Here is a 15,744-nt window from a genome sequence, read left to right as displayed (position 1 = left end):
ATTAGAAGCAGGCAGCTCAGTTTACAATGGAACTACATAAGATGGTTAGGGAGTGGTTCTGCTAGGTTAGATAATGAAACAAGTTCCCTAAAAGTAGTTGGGGGGCTCCTAACTTAGAAGGTGGATGTGTCTTACTAAGGAAAGGTAGGAGCTGTTCATCCCTGTTATTTTATTTATTAAATGTGTATACTGCCCTTCATCCAAAGATTACAGAGCAGTCACAACAAAAATACCAAAGGTTCTGTGTTTGCTACAATGCCATATGATGACGAGTGTGAATCGTCTGTTCACACCCATCACTGACAGCGCAAAATCACTTCCCATGGCTGCTTTCAACCTGATACTCGCATGTAATCAGTTGTGATGGAGTACTGTGAATGTGTGGATCTGTCCTTCGTCTGCTGCCATGCCACAAGACAAGAGTACTGCATTAGAAGATAGGGAGAGTTTGGGGGATTTGGTTTTAAGAAACCCATTTTCTTTAAGGCAAAAGAGAGCTAAATAGCAAACCTCGGACAGAAGTTATTACAACGGCTAGCTTATACCTATTTACCTCGAAACCGTGCAAAACAGTATTTTCTGACTCAACTCATACTTCCTGCACCCTGCCACGCTCTTTTTATACCTTCGATTAACATAACGGAATAGATAAGAAAAAACCCTTCTATATTTAAAACTCGGGCATAGGGATCATCCGCATTAAGTGATCTTTTGTAGAAGGACCAACCCACCCCAACATGGTGCAGCGGATGTTTCCACTGCTTCATCGCATGAAAACGAACCTGGTTGCCCACGATAAGTACTAAGCGGGGAATTGCAGCGAAACCCTAAACCAGCGACGCTACCTTAGCAGCCAGGATCGGGAGCGAGCCGGGATTGGCTGCTGCAGAACTTCATCGCGATTTGCAGAGAGGGGCTTGTGTAAGTGGCAGCAACCACCTTGCAAAACCTCTTTGAACAGGGTGGGGGCGGTTAAAAGTCCTGCCTGCGATTGCTATTCTTTCATCATAACAAAATGTTTTGATAGCTAAGGCTGCCATCCTCAGAAGGCGTCCCATTTGCTGAACTGGCCAACTAGGAGACTGCTGCTTTTGTGACTTTCCCGACTTTAGCGTTATTATATTTCCGGGTCTCTCCTCCCATCATCGGCGCACGTGGTTGGTCCCGCAGTGTATTTTCCTTTGTCGTCCTCAAGCTGCGCGTGGGCTGTAGCGCCTTTGCAAGAAGGAAGAAAGGCAAGGTGAGATTGCTCGCTTGTGCAACGGGTAGGAGTCTCTATCCAGATTTTTTTTGCAATCTGGCTCTCTTATCACTTTTGTTTCGGGTCTCTCCAAACAAATGGGATACGGTTCGTGCTGCTTTCTTTCTGTCCCTCTTCGTAGGCGCTTCTCTCCTACGATAATTGGCTGCTCCTCTGTGCTGGCTTCATCCTGCTTGCTGCTCTGGTTAACTGCTGTTGCTTTTTCCTCCTCTAGTTGGATTTTTTGGCGTCCTGGGTGTTTTTTGGGGGGGCGGGGCTTATTTCTGCCGTTATTTTCGCTTCTTCGAGATAACAAGCTCTCCTAATTCTTTTCTTTTAAATTTCAATATTTATATGCCGCTCATTAACAGAAAAGTTCTTCGGGCGGTTTGCAATTAAAGGCTACTTTTCACGTTCTCCCCACCCCGCCCTGTGTAACTACTTACTGTAATTAAAAAGGTTTTTAAGAATACGGTATTGGTTTACATAGGCTCGCATTCTCTTTGCTTGAAAGTGAATACACGTAAATCAACCTGTGTTCTGAAAGAGGTTTGATAACCCAATTTCTAAATGCTTAGCACGTAAGCCTTTCTAGTGTCCTCCTTGTGGCTTTAGGACAGGCATAGGCAACCTTGGCTCTCCAGAATTGGAACCACAACTCCCATGATCACTGGCCCTGTTAGCTAGGGATCATGGGAGTTGTAGTTCCAAAACATCTGGAGCGCCAAGGTTGCCTATGCCTGCTTCAGGGTTCTTTTGTCAGGATTGATACTATAATGTTCTTTGCAGAAAGGGACAGGCTGTAGCTCAGTTTGCTTGCTTGCTTGCTGCTTGCTTACTTAGTTGCATGCAGTATTTTGCATGCAGATCTGTCCTTCCCTTTGGACAATACCGAGCTAGATCAGGCATCCCCAAACTGTGGCCCTCTAGATGTTTTGGCCTACAACTCCCATGATCCCTAGCTAACAGGAGCAGTGGTCAGGGAAGATGGGAATTGTAGACCAAAACATCTGGAGGGCTGAAGTTTGGGGATGCCTGAGCTAGATGCATCATGATCTTACTTGGTATAAGGCAGCTAAAGCAAACCCAAGGAGCTGCATCTTCTTGGCGGTTCCCCTTAGGAAGGCTGGCCACATGCATTGAGATGTGCAGCCTAGTGGGGCGAGTGGGGCATTATTTTCCCTACCCTCATGTGTTTGCCTTTGTAGTAGAATGGCCCCCAAAGGGAGGAAGAGGAAGGCAGAGGCACCTCAGGCCAAGACTGCAACATCTGAAGGACTGGAGAGGAATGTTGCTGAGGAATCACCCAAGAAACCGAAGAAGGATGAAGAATTGGGCTGTCGTGTGATCATTGAGCATTGGTGAGTACCTGCCTGTTACTTGCATCGTCTGACTAAGGATGGTACCCCCATGGGTTGTTTCATGCATTTTGCTTTCTAGAAGGGATTCCTGGGTAGAGCTGGCTGCTGCCTGATAGAAGAAATCTTGGGGTTGCACCCAGCACAATCCTAAAGTGAGCCAGTGTTGAATTTGCTCTGATAGTGGGTCCTTTTTGCACAAGAAGTACCATAGGTGGACAACTTGCATCTGCAGATACAATTCCTAAGGACAGAAATAGAAATAAATGGTAGTTTTGTGTCATTTCGTTCATGTGGGGCATTTCCAACAGCAGACCTGTTGCCCAGCATTGAAAGAGAGAAAACACTGCTGATGCAAAGATCCTTCTGCTAGCACACTGAGGGTATTGGATGCAACCCTTAAGTCTATTAATTATTTTAGCTTTAATTGGTTAAATTGACATACATTTGCATATGAGGGGAGAAATGGTTCCAAAAGAAAGAGCACACCTTTTTTTGCTTTTGTTTTAAATAATGTATGTGTAGAAGTATTATTTCCTCCTTTTTCTTCATCTGGGAGGGAATGCCTCTCTTTAGGTGTTGTTTGCCATCTATAAGTAATTATTGTATCACCCTTGAATCCAATCCACTGGATGGTTGAAAAAAAAGAGTAAAGCCATTCAAATGTTCATACAAAAATAAACGTCCCAAAATTATAAATGTGGTATGACTAAAATTGCATCTACAGAGATTTAGAAAATCAAAGTGACAATACAGTAGGCACTGAGCAAACTGGTATCAGAACTAGTATTAAAAGTTAAATTGGTCAGCAGATTTAATCACAGGTGGGTATATATATATAAAATTTATAATTGATTCTTTTTTTAACTGAGTAATGCAACAGCTCTAGTAAGAACACTTTTTTTGAACAGGAAATCTCATCCCTAATTACTGCATCTCTCCTATGAAGTAGAAAACAGAATTGGGAAGTTTGGGCTGAACTCTCTGAACACTGGTGGAATTGTGCTTTCTTCCCAGTAGTCAAACCATTCATTGCTTTGGGCCTGTATGGGTTCAACAGAGACTTTCAAATCACAGTTCAGGTGGTTCTCTTAAAGCTTTTCTTCATTCCACAGTAAAAGCTGACGAGTCTATGGGCGCAGTGCCAATGCAGTCAGCGAGGCACTGCACCAGACCTTTCCTGACATCGTGGTGATGGTGAATCCTGAGAAGCCGCGCAGGAATAGCTTTGAGGTTACTTTGTGGAAAGAAGATGGCACCAGTAAGTGATTTCAAGGGAGGCTTTTCAGTGAGAGGCGGTAGGGACCTTCCTGGATAGCTTGGTAGAGAAACCTTTGGCAGTGAGTTCTTGGGGTAGTTTTCATCTGCCTGGAATATGTGTCTCCAGATGTCCACGAATCCACTCACCAAGCCAGAAGGGTGCCCAAGTACAAAAAGAAATTAGGTTGCCTTGTGCTCTTCTCCATAAAGGTAAAGGGGCCCCTGACCATCAGGTCCAGTCGTGTCCGACTCTGGGGTTGCGGCGCTCATCTCGCTCTATAGGCCGAGGGAGCCGGCGTTTGTCCGCAGACAGCTTCCGGGTCATGTGGCCAGCATGACAAAGCTGCTTCTGGCGAACCAGAGCAGCGCATGGAAACGCTGTTTACCTTCCCGCCGGAGCGGTCCCTATTTATCTACTTGCACTTTGATGTGCTTTCGAACTGCTAGGTGGGCAGGAGCTGGGACTGAGCAATGGGAGCTCACCCCATCGCAGGGATTCGAACCGCCGACCTTCTGATCAGCAAGCCCTAGACTCCGTGGTTTAACCCACAGCGCCACCTGGGTCCCTGCTCTTCTCCATATCCCACTGCAAATCAGAACACTCTGTATCTCTCTCCGGCTGTGGTTTGTGCCATAGTGTTTGAGCGGGAAGGAGGATGGCTGTGCAACCACAAATAGTAGCTGGGTAGTAAACCAAGCCAACACTTGTGGCTCCCTGTATGTATGCATCAGAATGTACATAACTAGAAATTGATGCAGAAACATCAGCAGCTGAACATTTTATTGCTGGGATCCCTAGTGTGACATCTGAGGGCACCCCTAAGCACCAGCCAAAATCCTCTGCTTCTCCTAATTTTTAATTAGTTTTAAATTTGAGGGTTGCTTGTTTTTTGTTAGGATGGGTTGCCTATTCCGGGAGTGGGGTGAGGTGAGGTGGTCAGATGTTTTATCTGTAGGCTTTGTCTGCTTCAGAATGAGTCTGATAATGTAACTGTTTGGTGGCAGAATCTAATCATTGCCAGACCCACCCACCCACCTCGGGTGAAATGGTTATTTTGTGGTGCCTGTGTTTCTTAGATTTGATGGATTCAGTAAATGCTCCTCCAACCTTCAACAGTGACACAGTATGGAGAGTGTGGGTGTGCTGGCATAAAAAGGAAACCAGATGTGGACAATCCATGCCCACCAGATGTTGCTGGGCTAGAATCCCATAATCCCAGACCATGGGCCAGATTGGCTGAAATCTAACATCTGGAAGGCCACAGTTCCCCACCCCTGACTTACCTACTACCAGGTCATTCTCTCTAGTGTATCAAAAAGCTGGGCTAGCTGCGGTTTCAACCAGATACCATAGCCATATTCTGAGGTTCCCCTTCCGGTTCTGTTGTGCTGTCTGCCTGCTTATCCCCTACTCCCCTTTACTGCTGCAAGTCCAAGAAGCTAGTTGCTGCTGGAAGATGAGTGGGCAGGCAGTGCCAAGAGAGACTGGGAGTTCTCCAGAGGTGGCTTGCACAACTTCCTCCACCATTAGCTGCCCCAGTTATCACCTAGAGCCTTGTTCACAGGGTTTCTCAGAACTGGAGCAGGACACTGGGCTGAATGTTTGGCAAGACCTACATAGCACCTCTTTGATGAGCTTTAGCCCAGTTGTCCCGTCTTTAGATTCTGTTTCTTTCCACCACTCCACACACAAGCTCAGCTGTAGAATTGGCTCAATGTGTGAGATCTTGGGTAACTGGAGATGTAACTTGCTCAGCTACTGCTATGTCATTATTTGTGAGGGCAACCAGCAGTTTAATGAATGCACACAACCCTACCTACAAGCCAGCAGAGGGACATGGCCTCTTGGCTTCGTGCTTGTGGCTTACTGGAAGTAACACAATACAAATGCTGCTGGCGAGTTGCCTTCTGTCTTTATTGATTTTGTCTTTATTGATTTTTTTTTAGAGGTGGAGTTATGGAGCGGCCTCAAGAAAGGGCCACCGCGGAAGCTCAAGTTTCCCGAACCAAACAAGGTGGTTGAAATGCTGAAGGGCAACCTAGAATAAAGTCAACAACTGGGCAGGATTACCAATGGTAGGTCTGCACAATATAGCAGCTGTATTCTCTGAGATCTGCTGGATGACAGTGCCTTATTGGGCTGGCCTCACCACCACCACCCCAATTCCTGTGTAGTTTTAAATGATTACTGCCTGGCTGGAGCAAGAAATGGGAACAGGGGCCAGCAAACTTTTTCAGCAGGGGGCCGGTCCACTGTCCCTCAGACCTCGGGGGAAAATATGAACGAATTCCTTTGCCCCACAAATAACCCAGAGATGCATTTTAAATAAAAGGACACATTCTACTCATGTAAAAACACCAGGCAGGCCCCACAAATAACCCAGAGATGCATTTTAAATAAAAGGACACATTCTACTCATGTAAAAACATGCTGATTCCCAAACTGTTCGTGGGCCGGATTTAGAAGGTGATTGGGCCGCATCCGCCCCCCCGGGACTTAGTTTGGGTACCCTGGACTAAAAGCTAGTCATTCTTTTGTGGTCTCTGTTGTTGTCGTCATCCCCCCACCCCCCAGGCAGGGTAGAGGATGAATTGGGAAGAAAGGCAAATTAACTGCTCCCATCATTACGTCACATACTTCCGAGGACTGCTCATCCATCCATCAGTCTTGTACACTATCCCCTACAGCACTGGTTGGCAGCATGCAGCCACTGGCCTAATTACATATGGGTGTGGAGGTGGCAGCAAGAGAGAGAAAAAGGGTGCCCCCTCCCTTTCAGCTCTGGGAATCTTGGATCATAGCTGTGCTATCCATTATCTGTGATGGCATCTCCTGAGAAAGGGAAGGGGGTGAAACCAAGAGAATCCCCCCCCCTACTCAGCATAGCATATGAATGGTACATTAGCTTTCATTCTACTGAGCAAGATCTGTTGCTAATGGCTGTCTGTCCTTGCATCTAGCACAGCTGATTAACACTTCGTCCTGTGTGAGAGGTGGAGCATCCATGATGGGATATGATTAAGTGGGGTAAATAATGAAACTCCAGTCGCATCTCTGAAGCTGCTGCCCCTCCTCCACGAAAGGAAAAACGTACCAGCTGCTTGTTTCCTGATCCCTTTACCGTTTTGCTTTGTTAGTAATTTGGGGGTGGGCATATATTGTTTTTCAATAAAGCTTTAACTATTGACATGCCTTATACTTCATTTTTTAATTCTGTTCAGTCAGGACAGCATCTGGCTAGACAAACCTTAGTGTAGCATGTGCTACAGCTTCACTAAGGCCCCATCTACATTTCCACTACATTTTCCCCTGGAAAAAACCTGTCATCAATTGAGTTTTCTGCAGACTGATGTTTGTTCCAATTTGGTGCTAAACAGGTTTTCCTGGGGAAAGTGGTGGGGCAAACAGAACCGTGTTTAGAAAGTATGGGGTAAGCAAAAGTGTGGACAAGCCCCTAAATAAAAGTGGTTCTTCTGGATCAGCGACAGTAGTGAAGCCATTATTTTTCCTTAAGCAGCATAAACAGGCACCCCCAAACTGTGGCCCTCCAGAGGTTTTGGCCTACAACTCCCATGATCCCTTCCTAACAGGACCAGTGGTCAGGGAAGATGGGAACTGTAGTCCAAAACATCTGGAGGGCCGAAGTTTGGGGATCACTGAGCATAAAAATCAGTGCGGCATGTCTTAGCTGTTGGAAGCTGGGAGGACTCGCCACTGCTGCACATGGTTTTTGCAAACCTACCTTAACATTCAGCATGCTTTATCATCTTTCATTGACTGCAAAAAGGATGTCATTTGTAAATCTGTGGAGCCCGTTCTAGCCTGAAACACCAGAGCTTTATATGAAATTCAAGTGCCATGATCTGCCCATATATCCTGCAGTAACTTCCTTTCTAGATGATTCTTCTGTAATATCAGCTTTTCCCTCATCCTGTTTCCAACAAGCTTCTTGTGTGCAATTTGTTTCTTTCCTACCAGTGCTGCAACTAAACCAGGCATCCCCAGACTTCGGCCCTCCAGATGTTTTGGACTACAATTCCCATCTTCTCCGACCACTGGTCCTGTTAGGTAGGGATCATGGGAGTTGTAAGCCAAAACATTTGGAGGGCCGCAGTTTGGGGATGCCTGAACTAAACCATAAGCTGCCACAAGTTTAAACAAAATAAAAAAGACTCTGGGGAAAATATAGGAACTTTATTTGAACAAAGTCACAACTCAACATTTCTTATGGCCTTTGTGCCATCTACTCTTCAGATTCTTTTCTGTACAATGAGAGCTTTGGGCTGTCAAAAGGAAGTAGTTGGCACAGCGTCATGGAGGCATGGGTCACTGCACTTGAATACACCTCTCCTTGAATAAGCTGTAAACAAGGGAAATGGTTTGAATGTAAAACAAGTGATTTAACCTGTCGTTAGACTTTGGAGAGCCATCTCTGTACAAAATAAAATAAAATAAGCAGGGCATGTAACTGTTTACTGCATCAGCTTCCACAGACGGTTAGCCAGCATTAACAGCCAGTGAAAGTGGTTGGTCCTACCAGAAGTAGTGAAAAGACAGCCTTGAAGGGGCTTTTAACATTTCCAGGCAGCTGCTCCAATGAATGCCCCAAGCTTTTGCAGTGCAGCCCAAAGAGCACCCAACTCAAAAGTACAGCAGATGCAGTGAGAGGCATCAGCAAAGGTCATGCTGCTGTTTCTAGCTCCAGTGTGACCTTTGTGATAAGTGTTTGATATGCACACAGCTGTGGAACGGTAGGCCACCACCAATGTCTTCTCCGGTGTTGTGAAGTCCCTTCTACTCCCAAATTGTGCTGCTCAGTGTAACTGTTCACCAGATTGGGTTTTAAGAGGGTGGGGCAGGGAGCAAGCACTAAAAGTTGCTTTAGCTGCCTACCATTAAAAATTAAAATTAAAGCCACAAACAAACTGTAGACGTTTGAGTCCCTGAGAACACAGTCACTCTGTGGTTACCCTAGAATACACAACTGACTTGACTGAGTTGTGAGTGCCACACTTCCTGTGTATTTAGAAAGCCCTTTTTGGGGCAGCTATACCCTCCTCCATTATTGGGGTGGGTGGGGGGAGAGATATAAAGCAAGGATGGGGAAACTGGTGGCCCTCCTGATATAAACAGAACTGAAACAGACAGTGTTCATGTGCAGTTTTAGTGCTTGAGAGGGACTTTCCCCCCCATAAACATTTCCTTACTTTTTGACAGAACCACTGCTAGAGGTTTCAGTGTTTTAGTTTCTAGCTTCTACCTATCCTATAAAGCAGAGCAGGAATCCTGCCAGCCTGCACTGTACAGAAAACAAGAGTTACAAACATAACCGTCATGATTAGATAAGGCTGAGGGGGTGGTGATTGTAAAATAACCCCTCCTACCACTTGGAATTCCAGGGGGGTCACTTTTCCCTCAGCACTCTAAAAGCATTGTAAGATACTATTAATGTTTTTGTTAACCGCAGCCCCATCAGGGATTTTAAGTGTGGCACTGAAGTCTATCCCACAAAGGGCCAGACTTTTATGAGGCCTTGACATGGTGGCGAAGCCCCTACTTTCGAGGCACCCTCCTCTCCTCTCATGGCAGTGTATGTTAGTTTTTTCTTCTCCACTTTTCAAGCAGAGCAGCCTGGTAATGGAAAGGCTCAGTTCAGCATCTGAGTTCTCTGTCCTGCCAGCAGTCACAGGAAGGCTGAACATTGTCACCTGTGTCCATGAGGGAGAGGGCGGTCATGTGAGGAAGAGAGGCCATGGCAGGCTGAAATGAGAAGTGCACTGCACTGGGCAAGCAAGAAAGCAAAACCAGGGGAGAGAGCTAAGTTAAAGGGTGCACTGCAGCTCACCATTACCACCACACCAAGGAAGTCCCAACAGTCCAGATGGTCCCAAGAGAAAGGTGACGGGGATGAGGCCTGGCATTGCTGCTTACTCCGTCACACACTCACCCCCATTACCCTAGATGAAGGCTTCCCACTTTCAGTTGGGAAGATGTCTCAGTTCAGTTTTGGCCTGCAGCAGGCAGCCACGACGCTGAATGTCCCTCAAGGTCCTCACATACTTTGCATTTTGGGAGACTTGGCATAGCGGCTGCCCACCAGAGGCTTGAGGCTCCCATTTAACCACAAGTGCGGTTGCCTCCAGGATAAATACATCCAGGGAGAGGGATAAGCCAATGGCAATGGCAGCAAGTAGCAGCAGCAATGCCCAATGGGATCCTATTGGCACTGAGGTGAGCAGGGTAGCAGTGGGCCCTTCTTAGCCTGATCAGACCTTTGACATCAGGCCTGACCCCTCACAGCCCCTGGGTAGTCAAGGCAACTCCTTCCCATGGTCTGCATTCACTAGTTCACAACATCCACCTCGGTTTCAGACACTGGAGAGGGATCTGGCCTGATGCATTCGATACTAACCAAGAGTTCGTCTACCCCACCGACATCTATCTCTTCCTCTTCCAAGCATGGAGGCACCTTACAGCCCAAGTGGTGTTGCAAAGGGCTCTTCAGCAATGTCTGAGCATGGAGCTGTGTTTCGGCACCAGAGATACCCACTTCATAGGACAAAAAAACCTGGTCTTCATTGTCTGCCAAAGTGATGGGCAAAGGATCACTAAGGTTTGCAGGCATATTCTCTGACATGGACAGTTGATGCTGAGCTGTCCAATCATCCAGTTGGGGAGAAGCTGGTTTGTACCAAGTAAAACAGTCACTGCTGGTTTCAGACTTCACAAATGGAAAGCAGCCGGGAACAGGGTCTAGCAAGGGACTCCCATTTGCTGAGCCATGAGTTTCTCTGCTGATCTTCATGTCAATAGCTTCCAGTTCCCCTTTTAGGAGACTGTTTTTGGTCTTGACCCACAGAGGACAGTCAGAGACTTCTGGAGAGCACATATCTTTTCTTTCAACTTCAGCACATTCTAGTGGACTCTCATTTGCTCCTGGTGCAGGCCATAAAATATTCATCCCTTCTGGAATAGTGGCCTCTTGAGGCTTCTCAACAGCATCACCATCATCTGCCAGAAACAAATCAAGCATGTGTTCCAACTCACCAGCTGAAGCCAGCTTATCATACTGCTCATCCTCACTCAGATGGTCTAGCAGAAACAGATCCAATTTATAAGGGTCTCCATCTTCCAAGGATACCTTGTTATCAGCTTGTTCTTCCAGGTTCTTCTCATTAAGAGGTGGGCTTTCCATTTTTGTTGGCAGCCGTCTAGTTGAGGTGACTGACTGTTGTGCATCTACTCCTTCTGGCTCAGGGTGCCTGGGCGGAGACTGAGAGCCCTCCTCTTTCACAGCACACACAGAATTTGGTGGCCTGGTGGCCTGAGCTGAGGGAGATTCCTGCACCACCTCCCAGCAGCTGCCATTGATAACTTTTCTGAGCCTTACCCGGCCAATCTGCCCTGCATTTTGGGGATGACTAACACAAGGTTCACTGGCATTGCACTTTCTGCTCTTAGCAGCCTCTGGAGGGAGAGGCGGGCTCCAGAAGCCATACAAATGGCTATCTTCTGTTTTCTGCTCATCTTTGATAGGAAGACGTTTCTGCCTCCAGTGGCGTCTGGTGGACCTTGAGGGTTTGCTTGATTCCACAGTGCTAGAGTCTTTGATGGCACATGGTACAGGCAAGGGTGACGAGGAGAGCTTTGAGCGACTGAGCTTAATCTTTTTTGACTCTTGCAAGCTGGTTGTAGCTTGGCTATCGCCATTCCCATCCTGTGTCTGCAAACTGTCATGCTCATTATTGCCTAATATATTCTTTCCCACGCCTGTAAGACGTTTTTTAACTTTAGTTCTAAGGGGCTCGGTGGTAACTGCTGGATCTTTAGGCATCTGCTCTTCATTCCCCCTCATCAATGCTTCTGGTTTTTCCTTCTTGATAGCTTTCTGGACAATGCTGCTATTGTTAACCATTTCCTTGGTGCATGGAACTTTCGCTACAGTATGTTGCATGTTTGAAGACAGCCATGACGTCAAGGAACTACCACTGCAGGCAGGGGGAGACTGCAACAGCGTTAACTCTGAGATGGATAATGGACTAGATAGCTGTAGGCAATCCCGATTTAATCGAGGGCCCAGGGATTTTTTGACCAACTTTCCTCCCTCTAGATGAAGTGACTCCAGCTCTGACACCTGAAGCTGCCGTGCAGCTGCAAGAACATCCTGGGCTTCTTCCCGGGACACCTCCATCTCAGAGGTGTAGAGGAAATCCACCAGCTTACGTAAAGTCCCAATTTTCAGCCCCCGGATCTCTAGCACCACCTTGTGTCCTTTGGGGGGCATTTCTCGCTCCAAACGCTCTGTGAAGAAAGGGCTGCAGGCTGATAGAATGCAACAGTGAGCTGGAACAGCTTCCCCTGCAAACAACACAATTGTTAGCAGGTACTGTATCAACAAAGAAACCCATATATTTGCCCCTCTGTGGACAGAAGATGGTCCCAAAGTGTTCCAGCCCCCAAATAAACATTTTTCTTGAGATTCCCCAAGTGCTATCTCATGACTAATTATAGAGCCTTCTTACATACTGAGGCATATTATAGCATAAAACCATTTAGTTTTACGATCAGTCTGCTTAAGAGTCTGTCTCAGCAGCTCATTTAAAACTGTTAAACTTATTTTCACAATTCCTTCTGGATATGATACAATAAAAACGGAATGGTTGGAAAAAAATAAGTTATTTAGCTCAACCTGTTCTCTGCCCTCTCAGTTTTGAGGGCACTTAAGCACTAGCAAAGCACTAGCAAAAAGCAATTCACAGCATAAGATGTGCTATACATTTTTATAAGCATACACAGACTTTCCCCAGTACTGTACACATACAGTATACTCCTGTTTGTTTCAACTGGGTTTGCTTAGGAGAAGTTAGGAGAAGTTCTCAGTGGATTTGTACTCACATTTTGTTTGTGAGCAGGCATTTTAGTTAGTTCAGTTTGGACTAATGGGTTCTACTCATTGCAAGAAAGCTGCCTACATTTCTAAGGGACCTATGACACTGAGGACAGGCTCTGGGAAATCCATCTATCACATCCAATAGGTTATAAATGTCATTAATTAATTGTTGCTGATGTTTCGTTTTTGTTAACCATGCAGTCAAAGCTTGAAAAATACTTGAAATTTCTAGGAGACACTGTGAAAATTCTAGGTGCTGGATCCTTAAAGCAGAAGCACTGGTCAGGAATTTCCAAGCACCTGGGAATTTCCAACTCTGTTAGGAAGCAAAGCACCCTTATTAAACCCTCCCAGCTTTAAGTATTACCTTCTGCTTGTAGGACAACATCACAAAATAAGTCAGCTCTCTGTTGCCGATGGAGCTGCAGGAACACCATACGGAGAAGGCGGGAATTCCGATACAGAATCTTGGGATTCGCAGCTGGAGGGCTCATGGCAGCAGAATTTCCACTTTGTCAGGCACCAGATTTCTGTGAGGTAGACACAGTTCTGAGGATGCAGCTACCAAAGTCTATGAACCTAAAGCCTACACAAGTCATACTGGAAGTAAGACCCAATGAATTCAATGGGATGTACTCCTAAGTAAACATGCACAAAATTAACAATGCTAGTGGTAATTTGAAAATAAGGCTGCAGCCAGAGGCACAACATATAGCTATGCAAGTTTTCCTTCAGGTAATTCTGCTGAAGAATATTCTTAAACTGCAGCACTTTCCCACATCATACTGTCAGCAATCCCCAAGGCTTACCGGTATTTCAGCTTTACTTCAGTGAATAAATACATTGTGTTTAAGATTTTCCAATATGCCCAAATGGCCAGGAATGAAGTAGAAGAACTTGTGAACTGTTAATACCTGTGTTCTTCCTCTCTTGCAACACTGATCATGTCAGTGGCTCAAGCAATACTGCAAACCTTTTCATACCCCATTCTGAGGCACATGACTTCAGACACACAGGTTGTCCGTTTCAATTTTTAACATACACAGAAAACAAGTCAGTTCAAAAATTAAAATTTTAATCAACAGATTTTAAGCAGAACTCTATCATTCCATACAGGGTTAGATGTGTTGCAGTGTATCCCTTACTATGAAAAAAATTCCAACACTGTCTGAAATCTACATTGGGGGTGGGGGAGAGTGCTGATCTCCCAAAAATTCAGAGACCATTTAAAACTGGGCTGTGACCAACAAGTGGGTTGCGAAGCCTGTGCAAGTGGGTTGCAGGCTTTATATGTAAACCCCAAATAATTTCTGCTTTTAATCCTTAACTGATATTATTATTTATTATTTATACCCCACCCATCTGGCTGGGTTTCCCCAGCCACTCTGGGCAGCTTCCAACAGACTATTAAAATACAATAATCTATTAAACATTAAAAAGCTTCCCTAAATACCACTTGCAGCTTTTTGTTCTGTTGGTACACTACACTGCTGTGTGGACAGACACTTGTACCTGAACATTAGAAAACCTCCAGTCATTTTAACACTTGGGAACCACACTCTGGCAGCAGATCTGGTAAAAGTGCACCACAAGGTGCTCCCTGTAATAGCACCTTGTGCCAAAGTTACACCAGACCAGCCAACAAGATCAATTAATAGTTAAGCCAAGGGTGATTTGACGTTTGCTTAGTCAACATAATAAATAATATCTATACCCTATGTATTAATAACCGTTTAGAGGAGTTTTCTTACAATCAAGCAGTATATAAATTATTTGGTAAATAAATAAAATAATAATAATAATAATCAGACTAAGGGTATGCTCACATCACCACTTACTCTGCATCCAGTGCACTCCCACTGCATTCACACCATAGCCACAATCTATATCAATCCTGTTGTTCCTTGACAAATACTAGCCGCCATCCAATTAGAAAACTGGATGCAGAGTAAACTGTAATGTGAAAAGACACTAGTAGCCATCACACAAGTGCAGATGACCATGGAAGAGCAGGTGAAAGTGTAATGCACAGGAGTTCCATAGGGGTTGCAGGGGAGAGGAAACCATAAAGGTCACATGAACAGATCTCCATGCAAAAGACCTCACTGAGTTTTAAGCTACTAATGTGAACATGCATTGGTACATGTGTGACAACCATCAAATGCCTCACTGGCTAACTTGTTGGCCAAATACAACCTCAGACAAACCACTGCTACATGCCAAAATGAACTTTATCGTGAATATTAAAAATATTAATATTCCATTGTATTTAATACTACTTGTGTAACCATATGTTTCTAGAATAACATTTTATAGCTTGTTTTGTTTAGTCGTTTAGTCGTGTCCGACTCTTCGTGACCCCATGGACCATAGCACGCCAGGCACTCCTGTCTTGCACTGCCTCCCGCAGTTTGGTCAAACTCATGTTCGTAGCTTATGAAGCAATATTGTGCAATCAGATGGCTGGTGTTCTTAACATTCCCATAAACAATACTGTGAATAACTTTGGAAGTTTTATCAATATTGCAACAAATTCCACATAATAGCAGCATTAAGTAAATGTTTGCTTGGGTGTTGCAAGTAACAGTTATAAAATAGGCAAACTTGAAACAAAAATACATGAAACCAACAGCTGACAAAGTCATGGCATCCAAAATTCATTTGATAATAAAACGATGGTAAATTTGGACTTGTGGATCACCTAATCACTGATTTAAAAATATATTATTCCTTGCTGTTTTGGCATAGCATACATTTTACACTGGAACAAGTGCAAAAAAAACCACCTGAGAATTTAATTAACAAAACAATAAACCTGTTTTGCCAGATTAAACAAGGTATATATAATATAGTAATATGATTATTTATACCCCACCCATCTGGCCAGGTTTCCCCAGCCACTCTGGGAGGCTTCCAGCAAAACATTAAAATACGATAATTCATCAGATATTAAAAAGCTCCCCTAAACAGGGCTGCCTTCAGATGTCTTCTAAAA

General features: G+C 45.0%; 2 protein-coding genes across 5 annotated transcripts; one reads left to right on the top strand and one right to left on the bottom strand.

Annotated features, from left to right (window-relative positions):
• The first annotated feature begins 1,021 nt into the window (after nt 1-1,021).
• SELENOH (selenoprotein H) lies at nt 1,022-7,044 on the top strand. Of its 4 annotated transcripts, none has more exons than XM_035124639.2 (5): nt 1,022-1,240; nt 2,449-2,601; nt 3,714-3,859; nt 5,806-5,934; nt 6,825-7,044. In XM_035124639.2, the coding sequence occupies exons 2-4, from the start codon at nt 2,453-2,455 to the stop codon at nt 5,904-5,906; spliced, it is 396 nt and encodes a 131-aa protein (XP_034980530.1). In that variant the 5' UTR covers nt 1,022-1,240; nt 2,449-2,452; the 3' UTR covers nt 5,907-5,934; nt 6,825-7,044. The 4 variants fall into 4 exon arrangements, with proteins under 4 accessions (XP_034980530.1, XP_034980511.1, XP_034980502.1 ...); XM_035124620.2 differs by having other exon boundaries at nt 1,024-1,265; nt 6,820-7,044; XM_035124611.2 differs by having other exon boundaries at nt 1,025-1,240; nt 2,452-2,601; nt 6,820-7,044.
• A 3,003-nt stretch (nt 7,045-10,047) lies between these two features.
• On the bottom strand, nt 10,048-13,243 carry BTBD18 (BTB domain containing 18). Its single transcript, XM_035126183.2, has 2 exons — nt 13,117-13,243; nt 10,048-12,217 (listed from the first exon to the last, which is right to left on the bottom strand). Exons 1-2 carry the CDS (start codon nt 13,241-13,243, stop codon nt 10,203-10,205), a joined length of 2,142 nt encoding a protein of 713 aa, XP_034982074.1. The 3' UTR covers nt 10,048-10,202.
• Nucleotides 13,244-15,744: the final 2,501 nt, after the last annotated feature.

This window comes from Zootoca vivipara, chromosome 1, assembly GCF_963506605.1.
Source record: "Zootoca vivipara chromosome 1, rZooViv1.1, whole genome shotgun sequence".
NCBI classification, from domain to species: Eukaryota; Metazoa; Chordata; class Lepidosauria; order Squamata; family Lacertidae; genus Zootoca; species Zootoca vivipara.
This window is presented reverse-complemented; position numbering and strand designations above follow the sequence as displayed.

Excerpts from the sequence above, each read along its gene's own strand:
- BTBD18 (XM_035126183.2), bottom strand. The coding sequence starts at position 13,243 with ATGAGCCCTCCAGCTGCGAATCCCAAGATTCTGTATCGGAATTCCCGC. Across the intron at positions 12,218-13,116 it reads TGTTGTCCTACAAGCAGAAG|GGGAAGCTGTTCCAGCTCAC; the intron begins GTAATACTTAAA and ends TGTTGTTTGCAG.